The 12,835-nt window shown below is 35.0% G+C and overlaps 1 protein-coding gene across 13 annotated transcripts in view; it reads right to left on the reverse strand.

Annotated features, from left to right (window-relative positions):
- Positions 1 to 2,569: 2,569 nt before the first annotated feature.
- Positions 2,570 to 12,835, reverse strand: part of LOC106055011 (IQ motif and SEC7 domain-containing protein 1-like) — a 137,812-nt gene continuing 127,546 nt past the window's right edge. For 12 of the 13 annotated variants that reach the window (XM_056027236.1, XM_056027241.1, XM_056027238.1 and 9 more), the window contains 7 exons: positions 12,394 to 12,533; positions 9,476 to 9,601; positions 9,197 to 9,296; positions 8,447 to 8,568; positions 7,766 to 7,985; positions 6,103 to 6,152; positions 2,570 to 5,802 (listed from right to left, as the gene is read on the reverse strand). In XM_056027236.1, coding sequence (XP_055883211.1) covers positions 5,626 to 5,802; positions 6,103 to 6,152; positions 7,766 to 7,985; positions 8,447 to 8,568; positions 9,197 to 9,296; positions 9,476 to 9,601; positions 12,394 to 12,533 — 935 coding nt within the window. In that variant the 3' untranslated portion in view covers positions 2,570 to 5,625. The remainder of the gene's footprint in view (positions 5,803 to 6,102; positions 6,153 to 7,765; positions 7,986 to 8,446; positions 8,569 to 9,196; positions 9,297 to 9,475; positions 9,602 to 12,393; positions 12,534 to 12,835) is intronic. The other variant, XM_056027243.1, reaches the window with a different exon arrangement.

The raw sequence follows: 12,835 nt of genomic DNA on the forward strand, positions 1-12,835 counted from the left end.
TAATAAGTGAAATGTAAGAGTTTGTATTATAAAAAAAATAAATTCGTCTTTGCATTTTATTCATTCTTTACTACGTACAGAATTACTTTACGAGCCTAGCGTGTAGCAAAGTCATACAGTATATCATAATAATTCTGTTTCCTTAATAGATCACGCTCAATAGCAAGAATTACCAGATGTTTCAATCTATCTTTGAGAATTGTTCACCTCAAGTAGGCCTATTTCTTCATTAGTTTGAGGCGCGAGAAGCTTCTTTCACCAGATTACACAATTAAGGCTAATGCATGATGTCGTTTTTATTTATAGCGCGTAGGATTGGCGTTTTCCATATTGAATGACACCCCAAAACGACAATTTTTGTCTATATATTTCCGTATATTTTAAGGTAAATAACAGGGCCTGACTTAACCATTGTGGGCACAATGCGAAACGGATTTCGTTGGGCCAAGTTTGGGTAGGGATACGGATAATAAGTGAAAATTAAGACTGTGTATTAGAAAATATATTCGTCTTTGCATTTTATTCATTCTTTACTACGCACAGAATTACTACACGAGCTTAGCCTGGCGTGTAGCGAAGCCATACAGAATATCACAAGAATTCTGTTTCCTATATAGATCACGCTCAATAGCAAGAATTACCAAAATGTTTCAATCTATCTACGAGAATTGTTGACCTCAAGTAATTCTTCATTTGTTTTTAAGCCTCGAAGAGCTTCTTTCACTAGATTCCACAATTACGGGCATTGCATAATGCCGTTTTGTTTTTTTTGTTTTTTTCGCGCGTAGGATTGGCGTTTTTCATATTGAATGACACACTAAAAGGACAATTTTTGTCTACATATTTCGGGATATTTGTATGAGTTTTCAAAAGATTTTAATAATTTCCGGATATTTCCAGGGCTTTTTCATATATTTTACAATTTCAGATTTCCAGGAGCTCCTGGTTAATCGAAAGGAGGCCTCGGGAAATATGTCATAAGTTATAAAATGGTTTAATTTAATAATTTATACACCTAGAATTAGCGAGGGTCCTATGAAAGTGCGGGCCCACTGCGGCCGCATAGGTTGCAGTGGCCTAAGGCCGGCCCTGCAAAATATCGGCCTATGCTACGCCGCCGGTCGACTAGTTTCGTTTAGAAAGCGCTTATGTCAGCCTGATTCAGCTTCTTGCCACAGAGGTTCCGTTTGACTTGACAATTGTTTTCTTGCTGCTAGTTCGCTATGTCATCCAGACACACTTCTGGCGGTTTCAGTAGTCACGCCCACTAATTTCTCCCCAAGGGAAAGAAGCCTCCTTCTCCATGATGTCTGAAACTTAAACAGATTCTTTGCCAGTGGTGGTCCCAATGCTCGCTCCTCATAGCAGATCTCTTTTCTGTGATTTAAACATTGCCTTTCGTACTGTGAGCAAATATCAAGAGTTGAGTGCTATCAGATATGTCGGCGGTAATGGTAAACATTTTCAACTCTGCTTTTTAGTTCTCTTAGTTTTGAATAGAGATTTCTAATTGTCATGCAAAAAAGAATGGCGGCTTCAACTGCATTTTTATTTTCATGACACATTTCTTCCATCACTGATAGTAACCCCCCTCTAAAGCATTCCCGCATGTCGAAAAAAGGCTTCATTTCACTACTTATATTGTGAGCAACTCTCTACCATGCTCTTACCGCCGACTCAATTTCTTGCCCCTTCTTGGTAAATATTCTCTTCAACCCTCTAATCTCTGGGCGTTTCTTAGCCATCTTTTCTTGGTGGCTCATACTAAAAATGCCGCCATGTTTGTTTAGTTTTTGATTTCATAATGCTGTTAAAAGTTACGTTCTCCTTAAAAACAGCCCCAAACATATTTATACCCCATAAAAGGCAAAGATGTGTCCAACTTTACCTGGTAGTTTGTACTTCTACTTTTCGTTTCTTCAACTCTCCCATTTCATTAACGCACAAATATTAAATGTGACCGTACCCTTCGAGGAGAATCAAAAGAAGAAGACCAAAATGATCCAGAGTTTTCCAAAAATTAAAAAATAACTGTCAAATCATCTCACTGAAACTTAAGTTTTTATTTTGTCTTTTTAGTAAACAAAATTTGATTCAGTTCGGTCAAGGTAAGGACAGTTCGTTCGGTTCGTACCGATCAGTTTTAAAGTTCGGGTTCGTTTCGTTTCCCATCTCTATAATTAACCACAAAAACAGTCTAATTTAAAGTCATGCACAATAGGTTGCAAATCTCCAAGAAGCTCTTCTTAGGAAATGTAGGCCACTATAAGGCCTATTCTAAGTTGATATCTTCATAAAGGATTTGCCTCAGTCATTTTGATATTTACAGTAAAATCTTTTAATGACTTGATTTGTATTCCTCATCCATTAGAAATCAGTACTAAAAAAAAAAGTTTTTTACAAGCGGTGTAAATTAAAATTAACAAATGCATCTGATTCTTTATGGTATTTTGTAATTATGCCCTAAATGATCTAAGACTTAAGAGGACAAACATTTTATGCTACAAGTGACTCCAATAAAGCAACACGAACTAAACTAGCTTTAAAACAAACAAGCAAAGCTAGAAAGTAAGTTGAAACCATTTTATTTGTGTAGAACACAATGCTAAAGTCTAATAATGTTTACCTGATCATTTGAGTTCCCATGATCTACATCATAACAGCCTTTCATTCAGAACTCATCCATACTGGAACTACTGTAAACACACTTGATGCTGCAGGGATAAAAGTCTATCTGCTCAATATACTTGAATAGGCCTTATGCCCCAAAACAAAATATGATTAGGATTCAATGAAACAAAGAAGCACAAGAGCAAATTCTATGGAGATATTTTCTGATGGGCTGTGAGATACACACAGACAGTGCTGGGACTAAATGGGACAGTTCTAGGCTAGGACAACAAGGTAGAAGAAAATAGTGTCAAATGTCCAGAGAAAAAAAACAACAGTGTCCACTGAAGTTATCTAGACTTGCTAAGCTGACATCATTGACAATCACACTAGTTAACCCTTTAGGATTTTCAATGACTTGAGTGTAATGAACCCAGTAAGTTTAGACTGTGTTTTAGTAGTCTGCATAGTGAGAGTGATCCAGAGGATACAAGTATCCTTGAGTTACCACACATACTATTAATATCTCATGGACAATGCCCCACATACTCACACTTGTGTTACCCATAAAATGTGTCAGTCACCTAATCCACTTATAGCTACACTATCTCAAACTTGTATACACAAGTGTCTAGAAAACTATTCCACACAACAGGCTGCAACAAATTAAAGCTGATAATTCACTTAATTGGCTACAATTTTATACAAATCTAGTGAATACTCAACTCAAATTTAAGTTGAAACTGCCATCACATCTTTGACATGAAAAACTACATCAAAGATCTAAAATCTTTTCAATCAAAACCAAACATCATTGCTTATTGTTCTACATTGTGTTTTGGAAAACATTTTGTACTTTAAAAAAAAAAAGCCATTATAAAGAACTGCTTATATTCTATCAAATACAGACTTATAATGAATCCTGTCATTAAAGTAGTCTTTTTTGTGCGGCTTTGACTAATGACATAGGAATTTTTCAAAGCTTTTAAGTGAAACTTGGCATGTTGCCCCTTCTAGTGCACTAAAAACCTATTCAACACTTGAATATTCTACATACAACTACAGAGTTTTTTTTTCTAGCCATCAATCAAACCCTGTACATTACAAGTTGCACTCTTGACACTACACAAATAGTTCTATTTAACACATGTATCAGTAATAGTTACAAATTATTACAAGAATGTAATTTCAACTGTTAGTTATTAAAGCAAAAAACAAAACAAAAACAACAAAACATTTGCATGGAATAGCCATACATACACATTTGTTGTCTGTCTAGTCTGTCAACAAGTGTTTCATATGACCTGCTTGTGACTTAATGGACACGCTTTTAATTATAAAACAATTTTTCATTTCAATAGATACAAAATTTCAGTAAGTTAATCTACATAATGATATCTATTTTGAACTTTAAAAATGTTAATTTTGTTGACATTTTTGATACATAGTCATCTCAGTTAACATTCAATGGCAGCTTAGACAAATGAACAAAAAAAAGTGTTTAAATAGGCCCATTATGTAGAGCATATCAAGATATTTACACTATTTTATACACAAGTTGTTTTTTTTAATAAACATTTGTATTTACATCTTGACCAAACGTGGGACTATACACACATCAATGTGGATACATAACACAAGTATTGGATCAGTTCACTCCTGAATAGCTCACTTCTACTCCTGTAGGAACTAGAGTTACCTCCTCACATTTATACAGCAGACATTACCAGACTAACAAATTAACACATTTATTTCTAGTCAATCTGTTCACCCTTGCTTAACAATTTTAAATAAATAAATTTTAATTTCATTTCTAAACAAACAATAAGAAACAACAACATAAGAACTTCAACTCATTTTTCAAGGTATTAAATAAAGAGCCCAACAAAACAACAACTAAACAGTTGCACCTTTGGTCCAATGAAAATATTAACTTAGTTAACAAAAATATTTAGAAAACAAAAGATCAAACTCTTGTTTACGTACTTATGAATGAAACATAATTTAGTGCCAAGCTTTAGTATAGATGATATGATTGATACAAATGTCTTGGATGATAAATGAAACAATTAATGCTGGCCTGGTGAAGTTGTGAATCAGAATAAAGGGCAAGCTCTAATTGTTTTACCTAATGCAGAGGAAATGAAGTCGGGCACCTATTCTGAGACACTGGTTCATCAAACACAAGAAACTGAACAATCTTCTTTACTTGGGAGTGAAACTAAAACTGTGAAAGACGTTGGGTCACAAACACACATTCCACCAATCAAAGAAATAAATTAATTAGAAATCAGTACATCAAGGGCAGGTAACACAGAAATTGTGGTTTTAAGAACTTCCTTTTTCTTTTCATAAATAAAATGGAAGTAAAGAATTTAATAGTGACAATTACATTTTAACCAAATTTAGGGAAAATGCAGAATAATCTTGGTACTGGTTAGTTAAGTTACTTAACACTTGACAAACTCTGTTAGTAAATGATAGGTATAATGGTCCCTATACAGACTAGCTTCCTTATATCAAACTACATGAAACCTCCTTTGCCAGTTTTGTTAAAATAAAGAGTTATGAATATGCACTTGGAAAACAAAAGTGCTCACTAAAAGTGAGTAACCAGATAACACTATTATTAGTTTGCTTGGGTTTAAAAAAAAATAAATTGGGTTTTGAATTTGAAAGATGACAATGATTTGGTTGAACTATTTGTTGATCAGATCAGGAAACATGAAGTACATTCAAAATATTTAGTCATTGACAACAACGAGAACTAGATGTCTCTGTTCATTATGTCTTCTTTGTGCATCCATGACTCCCGTGCTTAAACTTTTTGAGTTCAAAGGTTATATACCAGTTCAGGTGAGAAATGTCAATGTGACCTGCACACAGCAAGATTGACCTTTGCCTTCCTCCCGTCTGCTCTACCAAAACATAAAGCAGCCAGTCAGAGTGTCACACAAAGATTGCGCCAGAAGTCATGTGACTTCATGTGTCCTGCAATGGTGACTGGTTTCTCCATCACACCTGAGTCCCGTCTGGTAAATTTGGCATATACAGAATGGGGGCTCTAGGGGCAGGGTTCCTCTTGTTGCCTCCTCCTGCTATGCTTGTTAAGCTACCTGTCGCAGATGTTGGACTGACAGGGAAAAGCACTGGATGACTGTCGCTGCCTGCACTGCCAATACTACCTGACGCCTGCAGATAAAAAAATGTACTAGAATATTATTCATAAATTAAAAAAAACATGATATAATAAATGTTAATTATAAATGATTTATTAAGAAAAAAAAAAAAGCACTCTCCAAACTTGACATTATATGTTCTTGTAACAGTCAATTAGTTTAATGGTACTACTATCTAAGGAAACAAAAAAAAAAAAGGTATCTCTAAAGTAACTAACTAGGACAATGCAGGACTAAACAAACAAAAGCAATGGACACTTGTTGCTTGGATGCTACAACACAAACACTTTGGCTAGACAATATTCCAACTTACAATCCCACTGTCCAGCGAGGCTCCACTGCTTCCCCTCTTCATCATGGGGTCTGTTAGAAAAATAGAGTCACTTAATGGTTTGTATTGACCTATGTCTAGAACAGTTTTGAATCATCTAGCTGCTTATCACATTCTTTAATTAGTCTTTAGTTAGTTCAATGGTCATAGGAATGGTGGCTTCAACTTAAAATGGACATATTTTGGGTACTTTGGATTGTATTTTGCCAAGATTAATTGTTGCATAGTGTATCCTGTAAATCAGTGGTGCTGCTACAAAACCTGATAGCTTCTTATTTTTGTAAAATGGATATTTATTTTTTTCATTTGCTATGCCACTTAATTTTGAAAGCAACCCTTCATTTCCTTCTATACACCTCTTCATGACTCAACTAGTAGACAATAGCAAATAAACATGGGCTGTACAAGCAAAATAAATAAAATTATTAAAAAAAACACTCAGCAATGACAATGTGACTTGATACAGAATGAAAGTGCAGTGTCAGTAGAGAGAGACAGACTTCAAGCTCAGTGATATGATAGAGGCAACTAATTGAGTTCAATTAATACTTGATGTGAAGAAGATTGTGTTTTAAAACTATAACTTACTTCCTTGTGAACCTTCTTAGCACTACGTTTGTCAGATGACTTACTAAATATGTATAGACTCAGTGAGTTTGTGTGTGTGTGTCTGTACAGCTTCCCAACTGTTTTAATGATCACTCCCTGCTATATAGTTTATGAACTGAACACGTATAGTGAAAACAAGCTTAACTGCATCACACAATATGATGAGATTGTCATTATAAATATATATATATAGGTCAGTTCTAATATTGAAAACAGTGACTCAAAAACTTGCACAACTATGTTAGAAGGCAAACTGAAGTAGAAATCATGTCCCAAGAATAGATGATGAACAGAACTGAGGGAATACAACTGAGGGAATACAACTGAGATAAAACTATCTGCTGAATTTGAAACTGTTTGAGAACAAGGTGATGGAAGCTATGAATACAACACTCAGACCAACAGATGAATTTCAATCTTAGGAAAAGTAAAAGCAAGCAAGACATTGATCTGTGTTTTTACTTACAACTAAACCAAACTACATCAAGTGGAATAGTCTAGACAACATGTAAGTAAAACCTAGTTCAACTCAACTCCCTCATTACAAATACCCCTCCTTTTTTTTTGGGTGGGGATCACACAGTCCCATTTAGAGGTTGAATTTTTGGCATCTTCAATCATTAGCTTTAAGTAAAAAACTTTGTCATGATGAATTAAACTAGGCACAGCATTTAGGCTAGTTTTTTATGCTTTTTTGGGCTTTTGCTTTTTAATGCAAAAAATTATCAATTTATGCCAAATATCAAACTAGAACTTTGTTCTATAGGTCAGTGCTGAATGTTTTTCACAAGATCTGACTAAATAGAATGGTACAGCAAATACCTAAAAATACATAATCAACTGCTGTTTTTAAAAAGTACATAAAAGATGTGTTTCTAGTCTACAAACTACGCCAATAAATGTGTTTCATGTCAATAAACGACACTAATAGATCTGTTTCATGTCAATAACTACACAAATAGATGTGTTTCATGTGTAGAATGCAGACAGATGTGCTGATGCCATGCAACTAGATAACACAGATGGGCATGCATACCTGACGTCAGGTCAGTGAGAGAGTTGGAGTAAGGAACTTTCTTTAAGTGACTACATTCCGGTGCAGACAGGCGATTATGAGGATTTTCTGATGCTTTAGCAAGATCATACGCTAGGACTCTGGAGTCATCGCAAGCGTAACGCTTGTGGTCCATGGTGTTATGTGTTGTGCGATGCCTGGCCATTTCTTCCTCTATCCTAAGTTGCTCCATTCCATTGGTCTATTAGAGAACAAAATATTGAGATTGTAATGAATTGTGACTTAGCTATATTTGTCGCTGCAAAAAATATTATAGGTATGTTATTACCCAGTATATAAATTATCTTAGAAACAAAAAGAAAAGCTATCAATTTAACTTCGATAAAAGGTTAAAGTTCACATATTTTCAGATACTTAACATTTCATACAAGAAAATCAATTACAAAGAATACAAATCCATCGGTGACATCTTTTACTACTATGAAAATTCCATTATGTGTCAAGCAATATCTATTTTACCATACTTGAACTTTTATTTATGATTTAAGACACAATGGTATGATCTAGACAATATTAAGCCATTATACCAACTAGATCTAGATTTGTATATGTCAATCAACTAAAAGTAGTAAGTAGAAATTCAAAATATTTTTGTGCAATGTTTAGAGAAACCTTGAAATTTTTAAAGAAAGTGGTGTTTACCTCAAGTATTGATTCTTTTAAATCTTCAACAAACTTTTGCCTATCATGGTCATTTCTAGCATTAAATGTTATCAATGGCTTCCCATCAATATTGTTGGTCAGTTGAATGCCAAACTGGTAATCTGGAAATACATATCGAAAGTCAGAAGTTGCATTACTTGAAATAAAATCTTATTCTTAGTGTCAAATTTAAAGTATTAAAACAATTATTACTTGAAAAAAAATCTTTTTCTTATTGTGAAAAGTATTAAAACTATTTTTGATAGAAATCTTTTAAAATAGCGGATGAAATAAACAAGAACTGTATCTGAATCAATTAAATCTGGCCTTATTTACTTGCACTCAAAAAGAAAGAAAAAAAAGGGGGAGATAACATTTTCCAGGGAAGAGTTGTCTGCACTTATCCATTAATGTCTAAATATTTATCCAAGTCGGCTGAGCTGGCCCTGAGCCATTTTGTTTCATGAGCTAAATACAATGAGATATGCTTAAAGATGGTCTAGTCTTTATGTCCTGCCTGGAGCCACTTAGGGACATTTTAGTTGCAAACAACTAGCAGTCAGTCTAGGTGCAATTTATTAAGAGTTAATAAAGAACAAAGAATTAATTTCTCCTATCAGAAATGCAGCCCTACACTTGACGATATATAGTTGAGATAGGATGAAATGAAATATTAATAGGGAGAAAGGGGGGGGGGGTGAAGGTGATTAGACAGCAAAGAGAAGGCTTCAAAGTCTTCCAAATACTTACGTGGAGTCTCAAACAGATAGACCTGCATTCCACACAGTGAGAGGGAGTTACGGAATGAATATGTGATGCCTGTCTTCTTCTTGCTGAATATTTTGGTTACCTGAGAATGAAAATGTGTTCTAGTAACATGGCAGACATTCAACTCAATTTCAGTTTTTTAATAAAGATTGTGAAATTACATATAGTATTAAAGCGAGACATCAAGGATGGTTGTTGAGACTATATAACAGAATGAAAGCAAGACTTCAAGGATGATGTTAAAACTAAGTATGAACTCACCAACAATAAATCATTAAACAAAAAGACTTCTCTCTGGTGTAAACCAATTTTCTCTTTCTTGTTGGGATCATGGACCTCATACAATCGACAGTAACACACCAAACGTCTGTGTGGAAGACTGAGAATCTATAGATACACAAGGCATCAGGACCATGAAAAATGTATAAAAAATAAAACTGTATTGAACAAAGTATCTTGAAATAGTTCAATGTGCTAACACTAGTTATGTAGTACGAAGATATTTTATCATAGAATACTTTTTAGTTTACAAAGATGTCAACTAGCTAATTTTGTTTAATTACTGCCTCTCTCTAACCTAAAACACAAACTTTTAAACTTCTCAGTTTGATATGGGCCTCTTATTAAAACTATAAAAGTGATTGCATCTTAAAGATCCCTAAGCAATGACAAACTGCTAGAACTATTATCTCAGCGGGATTGTTATGACTATGGAGTGCCAAGACTTCAGTATAGACTGCCAAGACCATTTTTGAATGAAAGCCAAAGTATCTATACCAGACTTCTTATACTGTAGTTATTATTTCTAGACTCAGTACTAACCAAGTTGACAGTTAAAACATTGATCACAATTCATGGAGCAAGTGTCACAATCATATCTTTAATTCAGGACTACAAAACTAAAATATCACTCAGCAGTTTATGTTTCTAGGCTGACACCATTAAAAGTGCCTCACAGGCTCCCAACTTGATAAAAAGTCTGCTGAACACCCACCTTAAACCCCCACCACCAAACTTCATTCTGCCCCTTTCCACTTTTTATCAAAAATTTTATATTCAGCCATCAAGGGGAGATAACAGGTGAGTTAGTTCAACCATCACTTTAGGTAAAAATAACATTCAAATTCATCTCCTGAAATAAGATGATATGAAATGATAATCAAATGTTTCCTTGACTCTCTACTCTCATGTTTTCTACCTGTTACTTCAAGGTTGTTGGGTTTGTTTTTTTTTTTGCTTGCATTAATTTTGCATTTAAAGAACACATTCACAAAAACAAGATTTCTGTTTCCCCTAGTGATGACTAGAGACAGGCAGCAGGTCACTAGACTTTGAGCAATGAAATGAGAAACTATGTCTCTTAAGAGAGGAAAGAAACAGTTTTTAAAACTAAGATGAAATACAAGCAACAACTTCTACCCCCTCCTCCAACATCTCCCCCTTCCAGATGATTATTTAGTTTGAAGACTAGGTGGAAATAATTGTAGCACAATCTTCAACATTTTATTTTACAACTGAACTCTTCACTTTGCAAGTTTACTTTGTAAGAGTTTTTTTTTCCTTTGTTTTTTTGTTTTCCAAATGATGATTAAAAAAAACAAAAAACATGCTAGTCTATGAGCCAGTGATGAGTCATCACTTGTAAAACATCAAACTTTTCACTTCTGACACCAATGTCTAATGTAACATCTGATAGGATGTGTGCATGGAAAAACATATTGCTAAAAACGAAAAAAGCAAGGTTGTAGATTGACTAGAAAAACATGGCTACAGATTCACCTTCAACAGCATGTTTTTGTAAAGTCTATCACATTTTGATATGAACAACCGGCTCCACTCTGGACCCTCAACATACTATTTCCGAGGGTCTCACTCCACTGAACAGTTAGTAAAGACTCTCTTGACATTTTTGTTTAGTGCGAAACCTTGATTTTACAAAATACTTTTTAAAGGAACTTTTTTTTCTATTGCATTAGTTTCTGCTCAACTTGAAGTGCAAACTGAAGACAGGAGGCTGGTCTGGAGAGGGGGGGGGGAACAAGTTACTCATCTTTTATGTTTACCAGCTGGAGAGTTGCACAGGCTATAAATGACCTTTGTTGACCTCCACTCACATATACATTAATACACAAAGCTCTATGAAGTGGAGCATATAAACAAAAAAGATAGTCCCCCCCCCTCCTCCCACAGACAAACACAAACACTCACACACACACAGGCACACAAGAAGAACAAAGCAGTTCATCCCTTCACCTTAGCCCACAGACAATCACCAGGTGAGGGAGGATCTGATCAGACCTAACACTGTGTACAGCCTGGCCACTGATGGAAACATTGGACAAGTTTCTCACTAGAAAAGCTGACACTATGGAAAGTTGAACTAAATGATGATCAGATGGAAATAAAATAATAAATACATTTTCTCATCTACGCTGTAGCATGCACACACACACACACACACACAGAGTAGGTACAACTGTATACCTGTCTGAACAGTGAGTCTATTTGGAAGGTATATTTATTCACAATAAATGTCTGAACAGTGAGTCCAATGGAAAATAAATATATGCACAATATGCATATTATTAGTGAGTCCAGTGGAAGTTAGATATATGCCGATATGCCCAATATATGTTTGAACAGTGAGTCCATTTGCAAAGTGGATATATGCACAACAAGTGTTTGAATAGTGAGTCCATTAAGTGCAGCTTAAGTTAGTCTACACACTGAATAAATGGCAACTATCTCTACAATAGATATCTGTACAATCTTATATAATACAGACATTACTTCAAAAAAGAAGATGATTATGTCCTACTGTGTCATGCTATGAGATTATTTGTACAATAGTAATCTGAACAGTGTGAGCAAAGGCACTGAACTACATAAACATGGATTCAATCAAACATTTTGACTTTTTTTTTTTTTGCTTGGAAAGGATAAACTCATTCTACTGTAGGGCAGTTTGACTATTGCCCCATACACAACCAACACCAGTTGTTGTTACCTAGTTACACAGATGTCATCATATTGGATGGATGATGGCAGGGGACATAACCCTCTCATTTCATTGCGCATTATGTTTTTCTTTTTAAATACATATTTCTGTGCTACATATGTGTGTGTGTGTGTGCTACTTATGTTTGTGTGTGCTACTTGTGTGTATTTGTGCTACTTACAGGTTTTTTGCCAATGATCGTCTGCTCCACTTTCATCACTTGTGTCACCTGGTCGACACCAGCCTTGAACTCCTGAGCTTTAATCCTCTCATAAAGTCCCGTCAAAATGTCGCGATCTATGTCTTCCCCGTCATCAATACCTGCATGAGACAATAGGGGAAATAGAGGTGTACAAGTTACACAACAGTATGAGACAATAGGGGAAATAGAGGTGTACAAGTTACACAACAGTATGAGACAATAGGGGAAATAGAGGTGTACAAGTTACACAACAGTATGAGACAATAGGGGAAATAGAGGTGTACAAGTTACACAACAGTATGAGACAATAGGGGAAATAGAGGTGTACAAGTTACACAACAGTATGAGACAATAGGGGAAATAGAGGTGTACAAGTTACACAACAGTATGAGACAATAGGGGAAATAGAGGTGTACAAGTT

The sequence above is a fragment of the Biomphalaria glabrata genome, chromosome 4 (assembly GCF_947242115.1).
Source record: "Biomphalaria glabrata chromosome 4, xgBioGlab47.1, whole genome shotgun sequence".
Lineage (NCBI taxonomy): Eukaryota > Metazoa > Mollusca > Gastropoda > Planorbidae > Biomphalaria > Biomphalaria glabrata.